At 38.6% G+C, this 13,157-nt stretch overlaps 1 protein-coding gene across 1 annotated transcript in view; it reads left to right on the top strand.

Annotated features, from left to right (window-relative positions):
• Positions 1–11,231, top strand: part of LOC126174922 (cytosolic carboxypeptidase Nna1-like) — a 551,652-nt gene extending 540,421 nt beyond the window's left edge. The window contains exon 20 of the mRNA XM_049921363.1: positions 10,072–11,231. Coding sequence (XP_049777320.1) covers positions 10,072–10,615 — 544 coding nt within the window. The 3' untranslated portion in view covers positions 10,616–11,231. The remainder of the gene's footprint in view (positions 1–10,071) is intronic.
• Positions 11,232–13,157: the final 1,926 nt, after the last annotated feature.

Genomic DNA, 13,157 nt, shown 5'->3' with positions numbered 1-13,157 from the left:
TTGTGTGTTTGTACCTCTCTGCTTCACAGTTCCTGTTTCTTGTTTCACTACAGCCCATGTAGCTTTACTTTTATTATTGGCTAAATTTATGAACCTATTGTTGGCTGATTTTTTTTGCAGTGTTGATTACTTTCCTGTAGATCCTTTTGTAGTTTTTGTAGTAGTGCAAAAAAACTAAATCACTATTGTCCTTTTTAATGGAGTTTAGGTATTTACAAGTTTGAGCACTTTTTATAATTCCTTTAGTAATCCATTTATTGTATTCACAACTGAGGCAGAATATATGGTCCCAAACTCAGCATGTCAGGAGGCTCTATGGCTTCAAAGGTTAGACAGTGAAATACCATCACACCCCAAGAAGGATCTATAATTTAGAACCTGTGCAGCTGGCCTGTGTGGCCGTGCAGTTCTAGGCGCTTCAGTCTGGAACCGCGTGACCGCTACGGTCACAGGTTCGAATCCTGCCTTGGGTATGGATGTGTGTGATGTCCTTAGGTTAGTTAGGTTTAAGTAGTTCTAAGTTCTAGGGGACTGATGACCTCAGGAGTTAAGTCCCATAGCGCTCAGAGCCATTTGAACCATTTTTTTTAGAACCTGTGCCTTGCTTGTGTAAATATCTTCCGCATTGCTGTGGATGCTCTTTTTCTTTATTCTGTGGACTTTATTGTACAAGAGTTCATGTAATTGTGTTTAACTTGTTAATGTGTATAATAAATCTTATGGTCCCAATTACATACTGCCAGCAAATTACCATACTAACACAATCCTACACTGCTGGACAATAACAAGACAGCCTTCTCAAATGTATCAATGATTCACCTCACCCAGTAACACAGCAAAAACTAGTGCAGGTAACTCGCCCATCTTTCCATAGAGTTGTTGAAGTCAGTGTCAGGAGGCAGTGACAGAGAAGGCTGCTCTGTAGGTTCCTGACACATGTGTATGGAGCAGTTCTGCATTCCATTGGAGCAGTTCCTGCATTTGCTCTCGCTGCAACCTTTGTTGCTGCTCCTCGAGGTGTAACTGTTACTGTTAGCACTGTTAAAATACCGGGCCCATGTGTGACGTTCGCCTGCTTGATTTCATCGTTGATAGTCCTCAATGCCGATTTATTGCATTGTTATACTGGCTAGAAAATGGAGGTGGAAGTTCAACACTGACTACTGTAAGTGATGTAGCCAACAGTTGCACAGTTGTGTTTCGCAGTTCTTTACTTTTACTGTTCACAACCGCCCTCCCCGCCTCAATATTACTGGCAAAATGCCAGTTCACTAGTGGTAAATGTTAAACCTCATTAATAGGTTGCAGGCAAACATCAGAATACTGCTACAGTAGTTTGCTGTTGAATATCTATGAGCAGTAAATACTGTCCGCCCCAGTAGCTGACTGGTCAGCGCAACAGAATGTCAATCCTAAGGGCCCAGGTTCGATTCCTGGCTGGGTCAGAGATTTTCTCCACTCAGGGACTGCATGTTGTGTTGTCCTAATCATCATCGTTTCATCCACATCGAAGGGCAAGTCACCGAAGTGGCATCAAATCGAAACACTTGCACCTGACGAACAGTCTACCCGACGGGAGGCCCTAGTCACACAACATTTATTTAGCAGTAAATACCTAACCACATACTTCACAGTTCTTGCAGAATAATAAGGTACATGCAACACTATTTCTCAAATAAATTGAACAGACCCTGTCTTCGTATTAACACATGGCCTATTTGTGTTACATTAATTGCACTCTTAAGTTGATGCATTGTTGTTACTTGAAATGGTACATAATTTCCCTCTAAAAATTGGCCGTGGACTGTCCTAGGACCAAAAATCTATCCTTTATATATCCCCACAATAATAGGCACTGAAACTATACATTGTTCGATGTTCTCATTCAATTAACTGAATACATTGAAAAATTCCTTCTTTTTAACAGTTTCTTCTACTACAAAGGTTAGGCCAAATTATTTGTTTAGATAATGAAATTAACAGATTTAGTTATGCAAACAATACTTTTGACAAATCTGGTAATTACTTTGGAATTAAATAAGGGCTGACTTTGCTAATATGTTTTCGAATGGAGCCAAGTAAATACTTCAAGAATCCTAGAAGTTCTTCTTCCAAATGTTTATAATTGCTATAGAATTTATATTTGTTCATAAGTTAACAATAGAATCTAAGTCTCAAAACAATTATCTATTTCACCCTATAATAAAAGATATTAACTAGGAGTAGTCAAAATAAATTAGGAAATTAATTACATGCACAAAACTACACACAAAATTAGACCTGGTGCTATATTTCTTAAGACTGAGGGCCAGTCTTTCTCTCTCATGAAAATGAAGATTGCACTCTTCTACGTTTTAATGGTAATTAAGCAAAAATGAAAATAAAATGAATTTAATGAGGCAGATAGGAAAACAAGAGAGGAAGTAAAGAGATCCCAGCTTGCTTCATCACACATGGTGGCCACAATGTAGTACTACAAGAGAAAGAAGAGAGTTACATGCATAAGAATGTTGCTGCCACTTTTGTATCTGCACAGGGTGTGAAAACACAGTGAAAAATCACTCACTGCTAGCTGACAGTGGCTCGGCTGCAAAGCCAAGGAACTAAACCCTGGAAGGGAGAATGAAACTGAATGTGCTCTTTGATCTGTGTGGGAACAGAGGGTCCAAACACCACCCAGAGATGAGTAGAGACAAAAACACAAAACAATTCAATGCCGTCCATAACAGCATTCTGCACTATTCCACTACAGTGGCCACACTGGTTCAACTGTATCCATCTTGATGGCTGCTGAAAGGGATGTTAAACTAGCAAAACTAAAACGTTATCACATGGGTTGAACAAATCAAAACAATGGAAAACAGAGAGACACATTAAAAAATTATACTATGGATAACAAGGTACTGTGCTGTTGACAGTGGAGTATTATTAAATATGGAGTCTCATAAAGCACAGCATTTGGTGCCTTCCTGTTCTCAATTTACATAAATGATTTATGAAAGACTTTGAGGAATTTTCAGGAACTTTTATACCAGATGTTACCATACCAATATACTGATGAACAGCCCTGTACCTCTGTACCAGACATAGCCAGGAAAATAAGGGAACAGGCTAGCAACTGGGCCACAGCATACTGCTTAACTATTTATATTGCACAATGCCAAACAAATAATAATCCAGGTAAGTGCAACGAGGAGTCATATACCGAGAGTTCTTTACAAACTTAATTATTTGTATAGGTGATTCATCCACCCAAAGAATGAGAATTTCAATGATTTATATTTGCTATCAATATTGATACTGGTTGATGTTGTTGTGGTCTTCAGGCCAGAAACTGGTTTGATGCAGCTCTCCATGCTACTCTATCCTGTGCAAGATTCTTCAACTCCAGGTACCTACTGCAACCTACATCCTTCTGAATCCACTTAGTGTATTCGCCTCTTGGTCTCCCTCTAAGATTTTTACTCTCCACACTGCCCTCCAATACTAAATTGGTGATCCCTTGATGCCTCAGAACATGTCCTACCAACTGATCCCTTCTTTTAGTCAGGTTATGCCACAAAGTTCTCTTCTCCCCAATTCTATTCAGTAGCTCCTCATTAGTTACATGATCTACCCATTTAATCTTCAGCATTCTTCTGTAGCACCACATTTTGAACATTTCTATTCTCTTGTTGTCTAAACTATTTATTGTCCATGTTTCACTTCCATACATGGCTACACTCCATACAAATACTTTCAGAAACGACTTCCTGACACTTAAATCTATATTCAACATTAAGAAATTTCTCTTCTTCAGAAATACTTTCCTTGCCATTGCCAATCTGCATTTTATATCCTCTCTACATTGACCATCATCAGTTATTCTCCTCCCTAAATAGCAAAACTCAACTACTACTTTAAGCGTCTCATTTCCTAATCTAATTCCCTCAGCATCACCCGATTTAATTTGACTACATTCCATTAACCTCATTTTGCTTTTGTTGATGTTCATCTTATATCCTCCTTTCAAGACACTGTCCATTCCATTCAACTGTTCTTCCAAATCCTTTTCTGTCTCTGACAGAATTACAATGTCATCGGCAAACCTCAAGTTTTTATTTCTTCTCAATGGATTTAATTCCTACTCCAAATTTTTTCTTTTGTTTACTTTACTGCTTGCTCAATATACAGAGTGAATAACATCAGGGATAGGCTACAACCCTGTCTCGCTCCCTTCCCAACCACTGCTTCCCTTTCATGCCCCCTCGACTCTTATAACTGCCATCTGGTTCCTGTACAAATTGTAAATAGCCTTTCGCTCCCTGTATTTGACCCCTGACACCTTCAAAATTGTCAAAAGTTTTCTCTAAGTCTACAAATGCTAGAAATGTAATTTGCCTTTTCTTAATCTATCTTCTAAGATAAGTTGTAGGGTAAGTATTGCCTTGCGTGTTCCAACATTTCTATGGAATCAAAACTGATCTTCCCCATGGTCAGCTTCTACCAGTTTTTACATTCGTCTGTAAAGAATTTCTGTTAGTATTTTGCAACCATGACTTATTAAACTGATAGTTTGATAATTTTCACAGCTGTAAACACTTGCTTTCTTTCGGACTGGAATTATTATATTCTTCTTGAAGTCTGAGGGTATTTCACCTGTCTCATACATCTTGCCCACCAGATGGTAGAGTTTTGTCACGGCTGGCTCTCTCAAGGCTATAAGTAATTCTAATGGAATGTTGTCTACTCCTGGAGCCTTGTTTTGACTTTGGTCTTTCAGTGCTCTGTCAAACTCTTCACTCAGCATCATATCTCCCATTTCATCTTCAACTACGTCCTCTGCCATTTCCATAATATTGTCCTCAAGTACATTGCCTTTGTATAGACCCTCTGTATACTCTTTCCACTTCTCTGCTTTCCCTTCTTTGCATAGAACTGGTTTTCCATCTGAGCTCTTGATATGCATACAAGTGGTTCTCTTTACCCCTAGTGGTATATGCCTCTACATCGTTACATTTATCCTCCGGCCATTCCTGCTTAGCCATTTTGCACTTCCTGTCGATCTCATTTTTGAGATGTTTGTATTCCTTTTTGTTTCATTTACTGCATTTTTATATTTTCTCCTTTCATCTGTTAAATTCAATATTTCTTCTGTTACCCAAGGATTACTACTAGCCCTCTCCTTTTTACCTACTTGATCCTCTGCTGCCTTCATTATTTGATCTCTCAAAGCTACCCACTCTTCTTCTACTGTATTTCTTTCCCCCATTCTTGTCAATCATTCCCTAATGCTCCCTCCGGAACTCTCTACAATGTCTGGTTCTTTCACTTTATCCAGGTCCCATCTTCTTAAATTCTCACCTTTTTGCAGTTTCTTCAGTTTTAATCTACAGTTCATAACCACTAGAGTTTGGTCAGAGTCCACCTCTGCTCCTGGAAATGTCTTACAATTTAAGACCTGGTTCCTAAATCTCTGTCTTACCATTACATAATCTACCTGAAACCTTCCAGTGTCTCCAGGCCTCTTCTACATTACAACCTTCTTTCATGATTCTTGAACCAAGTGTTAGCTATGATTATGTTATGCTCTGTGCAGAATTCTACCGGGTGGCTTCCTCTTTCATTCCTTACCCCCATTCCATATTCACCTACTACTTTCCCATCTCTTGCTTTTTCCTACTATTGAATTCCAGTCCCCCATGACTATTAAATTTTCGTCTCTTTCACTATCTGAATAACTTCTTTTATCTCATCATACAGTTCATTAATCTCTTCATAATCTGCGGAGCTAATTGGCACATAAACTTGTACTACTGTGGTAGGCGTGGACTTCATGTCTATCTTGGCTACAATAACGCATTCACTATGCTGTCCATAGTAGCTTACCCACATTTCTATTTTTTTTATTGATTATTAAACCTACCCCTGCATTACCCCTACTTGATTCTGTATTTATAATCCTGTATTCACCTGACCAGAAGTCTTGTTCCTCCTGGCACCAAACTTCACTAATTCCCACTATATCTAATTTTAACCTATCCATTTCCCTTTTTAAATTTTCTAACCTACCTGCCCGATTAAGGGATCTGACATTCCATTCTCTGATCCATAGAACACCAGTTTTCTTTCTCCTGATAATGACATCCTCCTGAGTAGTCCCCATCCGGAGATCTGAATGGGGGACTATTTTACCTACAGAGTATTTTACCCAAGAGGATGCCATCATCATTTAATCAAACAGTAAAGCTGCATGCCCTCAGGAAAAATGACAGCTGTAGTTTCCCCTTGCTTTCAGCCATTTGCAGTACCAGCACAGCAAGGCTGTTTTGGTTAATGTTACAAGGCCAGATCAGTCAATCATCCATACTGTTGCCCCTGCAGCTACTGAAAATGTTGCTGCCCCTCTTCAGGAGCCACGCGTTTGTCTGGCCTCTCAACAGATACCCCTCTGTTGTGGTTGTGTACCCCTCTGTATGGCTATCTGTATTGCTGTGGCATGCAAGCCTCCCCACCAGCAGCAAGGTCTATGGTTCATGGGCAGATTAATACTGGTAAGAAATCAAAATATGTGACATAAATGGGTATATCTTTTTACTGCATTGAGGTAGAAACAGACAATAACAAATGAGCTAGTTGGCACATAAAAATGTACTACTGTGGTAGGTGTGGGCTTTGTGTCTATCTTGGCTACAATAATGCGTCCAGTATGCTGTTCATAGCAGCTTACCGCACTCCTTTTTTTTTAAATTATTATTTATTATTAAACCTATACGTGCATAACCCCTATTTGCTATTGTATTTATAATCCTGTATTCACCTGACCAGAACTCTTGTTCCTCCTGTCACTGAACTTTACTAATTCCCATTATATCTAACTTTAACCTATCCATTTCCGTTTTTAAATTTTCTGACCTACCTACCCAATCAAGTGATCTGACATTCCACGCTCCAATCCGTAGAATGCCAGTTTTCTGTCTTCTGATAACGATGTCTTCGTGAGTAGTCCCCGCCCAGAGATCCGAATGAGAGACTATTTTACCTCCAGAATATTTTACCCAAGAGGACACCATCATCATTTAACCATACAGTAAAGCTGCATGCCCTCGGGAAAAATTACAGTTGTAGTTTCCCCTTGCTTTCAGCCGTTTTCAATACCAGCACAGCAAGGCCATTTTGGTTAATGTTACAAGTCCAGATCAGTCAATCATCCAGACTGTTGCCCCTGCAACTACTGAAAAAGCTGCTGCCCCTCTTCAGGAACCACTCATTTTTCTGGCCTCTCAACAGATGTGGTTGTGGTTGCACCTACAGTACGGCTATCTGTGTATCGCTGAGGCACACAAGCCTCTCCACCAACAGCAAGGTCCATGGTTCATAGGGGGACTGATACTGGTAAGGTATCAAAATATGTAACATAAATGGTTATATTCTTTACTGCACTGAGATAGAAACAGACAATAATCAAAGACAAGAAAATTTAAGCCTTAATGGTTTTTGTTTGATATGATAAAAATTAGTATCAGTTCTACTGCAACAAGCATAAAAGAAATAAAAATAATTTTATTTAGGCATTGCATCCTTGTCTAGGGGTTATGGAGTCTGCTGAAAGGTATTCAAAAAGCTCTCATCTGACATAAACTAAGATGTTGGGAATTTCCTACCAATTCAAAAGAAAATTAAAAACATATCTCATTACTACAAATAATCTGATTATCCAGATTCAAGGATTTAAAATTCCTGTTACCTACATGACAAGTAGGAGCATCCATTGTAATTATTCATGACAGATATAATTAGTTTAAAATTACTTGTTATTTGTCACTTCACACCTTGGAACTTAGTTCTTCCAGTCGGAGCTAGCAGTCACTTCATTAATTGTCTGTTCAGTTGCGTTTTTCAAGTAATGTGAACTACACCTGTAATCTCTCATCAGGCACTGCTAGGGCAGTCCATTTCACTGTCACTGGTGCAGCAAGCATTGATGCATACTACCCATGTTGGCAGGCTACTCCCTGGATCTGCTGAACAACCACTGTGGTATTGCTGTGATGCCACATGACAAATGTGAAATAACAGTTCTAATCAGAGAGTATTACTGTTTTGTAAAAAAATTTGTTTTGTTACTGATTTAGGTAATTATTTTCTTTGATAAATGGATATGCAAAAAATCTAAATAAACTGCCTGATCAAAAAAACAAAGGCATCCAGAAGACATGGTCAGATGTCAACATGTACACACAATCACTGTATATGTAAATGATTAGAGTTGCTATTCTCTGTAACAGGTAGAATGACCAGCAGAGCACAGTGCTGTTGTTCATGTTTCGTATTGTTACTAGGTCTGGTAGTGAATATATGGGGCACGAACAGCATCAAATGTTGAGTTATGACTGTGGAGGAGAGGTAGACTATGCATATTCATGTGAAACAGTGTAGTCGGCAGCTGACTGAGTTTGAAAGGTTTATTGTTGTGGGTCTCCATTTGACAGGCTGGTCAAATCATTCAAATTCATGGGGCATTTGGATGTGACAGTGGCCCAACGTAGGACAGCATGGGAACTTGAGGGCAGACATACTTGTCATCAAGGTTCCAGTCAACTGCATCTGACCATCACTAGGGAGGAGCACCACATTGCACACCAAACATATCATAAAACTTCACATATGTGCCTTCCATCTGAGAGCAAGTCATGGACTCCCTGCAGTATTCTGTCATCCTACTCCATTGGTTAGAAATTAGCTAGTAACAGTTTGACTAGGGAATTAGCATCACGTGTAGGCTGCTATTAATATCACAAGGCAAAAGGCTGCATTTGGAGTGGCCCTGTGAGCCGAAAGTGTGGACTCCTGATGAATGCCATTGGATTGTGTTCAGTGAGGAATCAAATTTCTGCACTACCCCACATGACCATCGGTGATTACAATGGTGACCCCTAGGAGAGGTCTCATTCCTCTGATTTTTGGAGAGGCACACCAGTGTTACTGTTGGCTTCATGGTGAGGTGAGCCATTGGATAAGAGTTCAGGTTATGGTTGGTGGTACAATGGTACATCACAGACATCCAGTGTCCTCATACGATACCTCTCATGTGACGTTTTTCATGGTGTCATTTTTCAACAGGACAATGCTTATCCATGTATGGCACATACGCCTGTGATCTCTTTGCATGTTGCTGAGCTATGCCTGTCATCAGCAAGATCCCCATATCTCTCCCCTGTAGAATATGTGTGGGAGCAGGTGGGGCAACAACTCCATCCAAGTGCAAGTAACCAGTATATCAAGAACCAGTTACAACAGTTGTAGGCCAGCTTGCATCAGCAGTGGATACAATAGCTTTATGATGTCCTTCCCACCTAAATTAATGCATGCCTCTAGGCTAGAGGGGGCGCAGCATCATACTGATAAGTGTGCTGATACTGCCAAGTTCTTTGCAAATTTAACTCAATAATTCAATCATTGAAATAACATCACATATCTTCTCAAACTGCCAAGTTTCATTTCATTTTCTACTCCCCTTCTGATTGATTCACTTCTTTTGTCTGGCAGTGTATTACATTAACCAGTAGACAATATGCTGCAGCTGTTGAATATAACTACGGAAGTAGCAGAAATCAAATAATGGAAAATCCAGGATGAAATGTAACAATATTGTGAAAAGGAAAGTTGCTACTTGCCATATAGCGGATATGCTGAGTCACAGATAGACACAACAAAAAAAGACTGTCACAAATGTAGCTTTCGGCCAGTAAGGCCTTCGGAACACAACTCACACACCCGACTGCAGTCTCAGGCAACTGAGGCCACACTGCCAAGGAAGTAGCAGCTTCTTTGAAATACATTCTGTCCTAATTTACTAAGCTAAATTTACCTTACATAAGTGTAAAGTGATAGCCATAAAGTGGTGTTTTGTTGTTAACACCAAACACAGATTAATATTTTAAGAGTTGTTTCCCTTTTGTTAATTATACCATAGCGCATTCCATATTCCCGAAAGTTCTTTTTGTTGATGGGATTGAAAAACTCAATAAGTGAAATAGGGAATGTTAATGTATAAGAAAAAGTTATATTAATTATGTACTTAATTTACAGGGCAACTGCTGCTCCAGGCTATTGGCAAAATACAGTAGGTGACCTTGCCAGCGAGGTGCAAGTGAAACTTGGTACAACACTGCGCCAGAAGCTCTGGACAGCTCTACCGTGCAGTTGTCATGGGACTCTCGATACTCATTGGAGTGGTCATCTCTCAGCTCATGACATGCTGCTTCGTTCCTGTTCAAAGAAGTTGGTTGCATTACAAAGAACTGGTGGAATGTCATTTGATACATCTAGGAATGTCACTTCTGCTTCCCATCAACAACGTAATGTGCAGTCAACAGATGCAGACAGCAGGGGTCACACAAGTCTCAAGTGGAAAAGATACCGTAAACTTACAGAAATTCCAACTTCAGATATCACTATACAGCTCACACAACAAGCTTTGCAATCTGGCTCTGATACAGAACCTGGACCTTCACACCAAGCTGATACTACCAAAAAGAAAAAAAAGAAACGTAAAACTACACATTCCAGGAAAGGGAGACGTCTACAGTCAGCCAGTGGTCATTGCTCACCAAAGAAAATCACAAAATCTTGATAAAAAACTGAACATCTTGAAGCATTTAGCAGCATAAATTACTTGAATGTAATAGTGCCAAACTGACTGAACTGCTATGCACATATCATATATTTATGTTTCTAAGTACATCATACTTTGGTATTCCCTACCTCCAAGTGTGGAAATGGAAGAACAGTAACTGATTAATTTACTTAGCATATAAAGAGTCCAGGGGAAAATCCTGATAAGTCACAATTCTTATTTTTTTCAGGAGACGAAATTTAAAGTTTCAAGACATAAAATTTTACTTTCTCAAGTTATATTCTTCATTTTTGTTTTAGACCTCAATATATCTTTCAGAGAAAGAGCAGTTCTGAAATTATACACATCTGAATAGGATTTACAATAATATGATGCACTTTTATTATGAAGGCAGGTCATACAGAGGAAAATTATGACAAGTTCATAACATATTGCAGGTAACTACAAGATTTCAAATTCATGTTACAACAAATTATCTCATATAATCATTTAATAATCTTCTATAAAAGGTCCTGTGCTTTTTCGATGGTGGGTTAATGCCAAAGATGATCAAAATACACTTGCACTTCACTATGGCAAAATCTTTTCAAGTCTTGTAAATCTCTGTATTTCTCAGCAGATATTTTAAGATCACCTGCAAAAAAATCAGAATCTCTTAATTTAAATAGCTGTATGCCTAATACTAAAAAAATACTTGTTTCAATAAATAAATAAAACTTTCAAATCATACTGCTGTAAAAGAATTACTATACCTTCATATTTAGCAGAGGGTAGGCTGAACTCGCCATCTTTCCGGCTGGAATCTTGCCCTTTCTTTCCATGAAGAAGTAATGAAGCTTGCTCATATGCTCCATTGTAGCTTCCTCTATACCGAACCAGTGCTGCATGGTGTCATGTGGCTTCCAATTCTCTTATTGGCCTGGACTGGAAAGGGAGTTTCTTCTTGTATATTGTATTATCCAGATGCTCTGTCCAGCATTTGATTATCTCTGGTTGCTCCTCAACATCAATGATGACAAAAGGCAAAGCATGTGTCCGTGAATTCTGAAAAACCTGACACCAGTCCTTTGGAATTTGACATTCCTGAGTTTGGTCTATCATATCAATATTTTTATCACATTCAAGGTACAAATGACCTCTTATGAGGAATGTCATCTTTACATAGTCCAATCGTTTTTCTGTACGGAACAGATGGTGAAGGAATCTGAACACAGTGGCATTCTTGTTTTGCCCTCCGCAGGAGTCACAGAAGATCTCCAGATGTCTGACTTCTGGAGTTAGAAAATTGTGCACAAAATGATGAAGGAACAATGAAACTTCATCTGCTCCTTTTCGGCCTTTGCTCTCTGGATACATGTAAAAATAGCTGTCCCCTGTTGCCAAAACATGAACATTGAATATAAATACAAAAAGCTGTCATTTATAATAAACTTCATTTCATATTTGGACAAGGAAAGTTTTTGCTATAGTCCATCATAATTGCAACCTTTGATGGATTTTTTTGACATTCCATCTTTGCCTTTCTTCCTGTCATAGAACACTTTTTGTTTTCTGAGATGCAATTCATGGGCTATTTCATTGGATCAAAGTTCGGAATAGAGCCTTACTTTATTTTCAACAGATGATGTTAAAGTCAGTCCTTCTCCAAATTTTTCTTCTTGGCTAGATACTCATCACAGGAGCCACAAGTATCAGATCGTGGATATCCAAAACTTATATTGAAATCTGAGTTGAATATAGTGTGGTATGTTTCATACGACATGTTCTGATCCTGAAACTTCTCCTTGAACATATGGAACATTTTTTTAATATTCAATGACTCTGGTAGGTAAATTTTTTCTGACTTTGTCAAACTGTAGTGGCTGTTATGACCTTTAAATGATTTAATGTGCCCTCTTATTATTGCATGTGTTTCATTTTTCAAAGCCTGTGGGCGGGATCTGTGTTTCCCTCGGCTGTCTCATAGAGGTTGGTCTCCAGATTTAAGTTTCTTCAGTAAATGATCTACCTTGCCCTTTTTTATTCCATGTAACGACATAAATGCTTGCTTGCACACATGTACTTCTTGTACACTTCCATTAATGGTAATACAACACTGAATTTATATGATACATCACGAAACTTTGCTTCCTCCACTCCTCTTCTAGGATGCCTGCGCTGTATAGGCAGCACTGTGATTAAATCACTTAAATAGAGGTTTATTTCATTATAATTTTGAAAGTGGTTCATCTTATTAATAATATTCCTTTTATTTTCATCACTGACAATATCAAAACAATTGTATTTGCACTTACATGGTACTCCTGTTTCATGTGACTGCAATCTTAAAACATTTGGAGGCATATCTAATGCAACCATACTTCTTCCTTTTCTTTGTCAGCTTCTTTGATGACATTCTATAATTTTCTTCGCAAGTAGATGAATCACTGTCTTCTTTATTCATTTTACACTGACAGAATACAATGCTATATCTAACTTCCTCCACAAATTCCACAAAGCTAACAACAATGGTCAACTTATACACAACAATGCCTGTGGA

Source organism: Schistocerca cancellata, chromosome 3 (genome assembly GCF_023864275.1).
Source record: "Schistocerca cancellata isolate TAMUIC-IGC-003103 chromosome 3, iqSchCanc2.1, whole genome shotgun sequence".
Taxonomy (NCBI): Eukaryota; Metazoa; Arthropoda; class Insecta; order Orthoptera; family Acrididae; genus Schistocerca; species Schistocerca cancellata.
Note: the sequence above shows the minus strand (reverse complement) of the source record. Positions and strands in the feature narration are given on the sequence as shown.